General features: G+C 41.2%; 1 protein-coding gene across 1 annotated transcript in view; it reads right to left on the bottom strand.

The window, feature by feature from the left end:
- The window catches only part of LOC137973002 (TNF receptor-associated factor 2-like), a 6796-nt gene extending 3796 nt beyond the window's left edge, over positions 1–3000 (bottom strand). The window contains exons 1-4 of the mRNA XM_068819705.1: positions 2868–3000; positions 1639–1716; positions 816–905; positions 1–485 (exon numbers count right to left, since the gene is read on the bottom strand). The exon at positions 1–485 is cut by the window's left edge and continues 3796 nt beyond it. Of these exons, the coding sequence (XP_068675806.1) occupies positions 1–485; positions 816–905; positions 1639–1716; positions 2868–2873 (659 nt within the window). The 5' untranslated portion in view covers positions 2874–3000. The remainder of the gene's footprint in view (positions 486–815; positions 906–1638; positions 1717–2867) is intronic.
- Between the last annotated feature and the right edge of the window lie 2000 nt (positions 3001–5000).

The raw sequence follows: 5000 nt of genomic DNA, 5'->3' as shown, positions 1-5000 counted from the left end.
TCAAGCTGTCTCCTAAGATTGGCAGCTTCTCGACTTGTTTCCATCGCGGTGCGATTGTTTTCCACCATAAGTACTTCGTGGTCTGCAGTTTTGTTCTCTAGATTTATCACTCTTCTCGTGATATCAGCACTGATTGAGCTGCCTTCACCCTCAGAAACACGTTGAGCAGATGCCCCACCGGACCCAGCTGATATATTCGCTGTCGCGACCTTTCTCTCCAACGATGTAATCCTCTCACTGTGTTCAAGCAATTTTTCCTGTAGATTTCTTCTTATCTCTGAATGTATTTGAATCTGGTTAAGGATATCTTGGATAACATTGTCGTAGTTCGCAAATATTTGTTGTCTTCTAGACACATTCCTCGGATCAGATCTCAGGACGGATTCCATTTCTCCGCTCACGCGAAGAGCGAACTGGAGAACGAGAACGTTGTGATGAATGTTCTCATTTATCAAATGTTCTTTCTTCTCCTTTTGGCTGAGGACCTGTAAAGCAAAACACTCCTTTATATTGGATACGCAATCTACGCAATACGTCGTCCTTGAAATCAGACGCAGAACACTTGAAGCTTTGCCCTGACACGGCGGATTATAATTTAAGAAGCAAATATAACAAGTTGAGTGTGTACTGAATTTTGCAAGGTATTCTTCAATGAAAGTAAGTCAATATTTCGCAAACAGATGTTGATGTCATGTCATTATAGGCTTCGCAGAAATAATTTTCTGCTCGTAAATCTTATAACCAACACCACTTTTTCTTTTACAAAAATTTATCCAGTTGTAACGTTGTATTTAAAAATAGGATGTCAAGCTTACCTCTGTCTTGGAGCAACCAATCTGAGAAAATGGACACGGACCTTGTATTCCCTCGCAATCTCCCATAATAGGATTTTGATGATCTGCCAGCTGTAAGGTTATAAGAAAGTGTTTTGTTACTTCTAATCAATCCACTTAAATTGATCGCCACTGTCGCTTTCCTTTCTCTTGAGGAGCGAAACTTCCTACAACTAATAGACCAAGTTCTAAGAACCACCCACTTCACCCCTAACCCCGTCCTTAGACGAGAGTCTTAGGATTTTCTCTTTAACTAAAGTGCTACTATGACCAAAAAATAAAGAAATTCTTCGTTTTCTTTGGAGTTCAAAACTATGTTAACTAAGCACTAAGTGACATCAAGTTTTAAGCCTTGATTTAAAAAAGGCACCTGTTTATTTTAAATATATATATTTTTCTATTTAATGATCCATCGTTACTAACTTTAAATCTTCAGAAAGCTGGATCGAGCTGAAAATGACGTCAACCTCACTCCATTGCCCACTTGACTTCTTGCCAGTGTGCTTTCCTTTCCAGTTTGATTACCAGAGGATACCGACAACAAATATCTTTGTTCCAGTTCAAATTATGGCTTTTGTGCTCAACACTCGGGCCATAAATTGCGAGCCATAACTTACAGTGCTGCCTTCGGACTCGTTTAAGAAGTATTTAAATCCACGCTGTTTACAAAAGGTAAGGTAGCTCTGGTTTACGGACAGAATGTTGGAGCATGTATTTGTATGAGAGAAGCCCAGTCACACTACAACTGAGCGACGAAAAGCAAACTGCTTTACTCTGTGTAAGTGAAAGTCTCAGGTCAACTCACCTTTCCTCGAGGAATTCTTGCTTTACTGCACTTATCACAATCAATTGGAAAAACAGGACATTCATTGTCCTGGTGATCCTACGAGAAAGGAATGACGAAGAGCACTGTGTAAATAGTGTCGCATACTTGTGTAATTAATGAAATGTACTTTCAATAAATTTTAAATGAAAAATAAAAAAGAAGTTGTCCGGTCTCCACTGCATATGTAGCTCGTTCCACACTGATAAACGTTTTCGTTCGTTACTCTTCTCCGAATTTGATTTTTATACAAGATTCATTCATTCATTCATTCATTCATATCAGAAGCTCATGACCTTGAAGCGTTTATCTCTGGTTCATAGCTGAGGTTTCTTTGAGATTATAAATTTCCTTATTTGGATGCAACGTAGCTCGTGCATTTTCCAGCGCGTGCAGCTTTGATGTTATTTTTGTCTATGTTTGGGCATAAAATTGGTGTCCTAAAATACCCAGCTTTGTTTCAAGAAAAAAAATTTCAAGTTACACGCTTCAAAGTTCATTCGTTCGGTCGTTCACTCATTCATTCATTTGTATTCAGCTTGAGGCCGCCTATGCGACTATGATATACTAGAAAGAGAGACCACTAAAACGTGAGCTAAGTCATCTTCTCTGTTCTAACATTGTGTGGGTTTTTAACCGTGCAATAGTTGATTTTATTGGATTGCCACAACGATTTTCTCCACGAAATTCTGGAAACTGAAGCTTACTTCACTGTTTAGTAGCGGAGCTCAGGCGCGCGAAGCGCGACAGCGAAGCACTATGGGTAAGATTTTTTGGGAAGTCTATCCAGGAGAGACATTTTTGATTATGACATCTCGTACGTCAATCCGTCCGCCCCTACAGACTGTCGGCGTGGAGGTGGGGAGGCAGGACAGCCTCTGGGGACGGGAGTGGCAATTTTCCTTAGCGGGAAATCGCGTGGCAGCGTTGCATTTGGCAACTCGAGTTTTTCTGGCGGGAAATCATATTGGTGACAAGCAACGAGATAAAGAGCAGGAGAGAAGAGGCGCCCAAATTGGAGAAATTTGCATGTACACTATATTGCTTTCTGGGTAAGAAACGGGAGCTCCGCTTTTAGGCTTGGCTAAATCTATATATTATCATTAACTCAAAGCAATATTTCGAAGATAAACATGATTAATCACCGCACTGTCCGACACGAGTTTTTCAAAAGTGTCGTGCGCAACGCGTATTTACAATAGATAACATACCTTCATCTTTCGAGAGACTACTGAAGAATGACAAAATTCACAAGGCACTAGCCGAAAGTCGCATTCGATTTCCAGGTGCTCGGGAAGCAGAGCTTTTTCCCCCGTCCAATCACACTCAGGATGTACACACGGAACTTTTAAGTATTCGCAGCCACTGGTGTGACCCTGAAAATAAGCACGAAATGCATGTAAGGTAACAAAAGTGCGTTAATTTCAGCCCAAAACGGGGCACAAAAAGCTACTGAATCTGATGAGGAAGGTAAATTGAAAACGAGAAGTGAATGATGACATTTTTCATCTTTCCACACTGATCCAAACTGATCGCCGCCTCAACTGTGTAGTGAGAATGGCAACGATTTGTCTACCAACAGCTGCAAACAGACAGACAGACAGATAATACTGATCCAAACTTCAAACAACCTCTAATCCCCTTTCCTTTTGTGCAAAGGATTTTTGAATCGCTTTGCGGTCCCTACTGTCAACTAGTTGATACCCGTTCGCATATTTTACAGCCCTCATAATATTTCTGCCTTGTATTTGCACAATAGCCATTGCGTTCATTTCCTATGCGCACCTAAGGAGCAAACGTTCTGAAATCATTGGTGGTTGGGAATGAGATCCCGACAATGCACTCCAAGTGACGTCTCCCAATAAAACAGTTCACATTGACTACGTTTTATTTTTTTTTTCTTATATATCAAGTATTCAGTAAAAAAATCCATAAACTTGCGGAGGCTTATGACACACAGTTTATCAAATTTTGTTATATTTAGGAGCAGGCGTAGCTCAGTTGGTTAGTGCGTGGCTTTCGGAGCAAGGGGTCCCCAGTTCGATCCTTGGTGAGTTCAACGTCTGCCGACTTTCCTCTGATCCGCGTGGCTATAAATGACAGAGGGAGGAGGGAACAAGGCGCGCTGTCGGCTTCCATTAATACCAGCCTTGTAGCTGCTACGAGGAACTACCGACGTTAAAGGGGCTAGGTCACGCTATTTTAGGCAATTTCAGCACTGATCGAATGGTCATAGAATTAACTAAAATATCAAAATAACTGTTCAAAACTATAGAAGAACTCTAACAAAACACAGGGAAGCCAAGAAGGGACATGGATGGACAAAACTGGAGAGGATTGAAATGGATTGAGTTTGGGTAAATTTGAAAAACGTCGGCCCACCTTTTTTCAAATTTATATCAGTCTATATCAAAATGTCATTTACAAAGCTTGAAAATCATTCTCAGTTGTTATGTGGCCGTGATTTTGCAAATGAAAGACTCTTGCTCTGCCAATATGACGTTTAGAACTCATAATTAACAAAATTAAACAAAATTACCTAAAATAGCGTGACCTAGCCCCTTTAAATAAAGTGACTATACCTTTACCTTTTATTTGAACAACGGAAATTGAAATACATGAGAGTTGGAGATCATCGCACTTAGGCAGAAACTTAAGCAGATGCAAAGAAAGCCTGGACAAAATCCAGGAATGAACGGGCCCCAGAACCCATGACCATGCGATTGCCAAGCACTGCTCTATCAACTGAGCTATCAAGCCAACTAAGAAACTGAATTTTCTTCCAGGCTTTCCTCGCAGCTGCTTAAGGGGTGTGGCTCTTAACTACCAAACAGATGCTATGGACTCCTTTAAACAGTCATTTCTCGAACCCTTTTAACTCTTCAGTTATCCTTTTTAACTCGTGGATACGCAAAGCGTAGGAACGAGTTGTTGTTGGCACTGCGATATGCAATTGTGTCACTCGTCCACTAAGATGTAGACACTCTTCGTAAATAGTCGGCGCCGAACAAGAACGCTCGACATTTGCCGTAGACCCATCGTTTCCGAGAGCCCTTGCGATCGAAGGTCTCTACCGCGCTGCGTGCAGCTTTTTCACTGGACCATTACAAGTGGAAGACGATTGTAAGTGGTTTCAATTGGACCTTGAATGTTTCAAATGAGTGCTATGGGCAACTTGGAAACTGAGTTTTATGAGTATTTGACTCGTCAAGGCGCTAAAACTGCTAAACATGACGAGGAGATGAGCATTTGCTCTTTGACCCCTCAAGCTCCGAGGGGGTATATAAATTCCAGCTTGCTGGAAAGTGACCTCGAAATGAGCAAATCTCATGCTAATGTGGTAA

This window comes from Montipora foliosa, chromosome 10 (assembly GCF_036669935.1).
Source record: "Montipora foliosa isolate CH-2021 chromosome 10, ASM3666993v2, whole genome shotgun sequence".
Classification (NCBI taxonomy): domain Eukaryota; kingdom Metazoa; phylum Cnidaria; class Anthozoa; order Scleractinia; family Acroporidae; genus Montipora; species Montipora foliosa.
The sequence above is the reverse complement of the archived record's forward strand: the minus strand, read 5'-3'. Positions and strand labels throughout refer to the sequence as shown.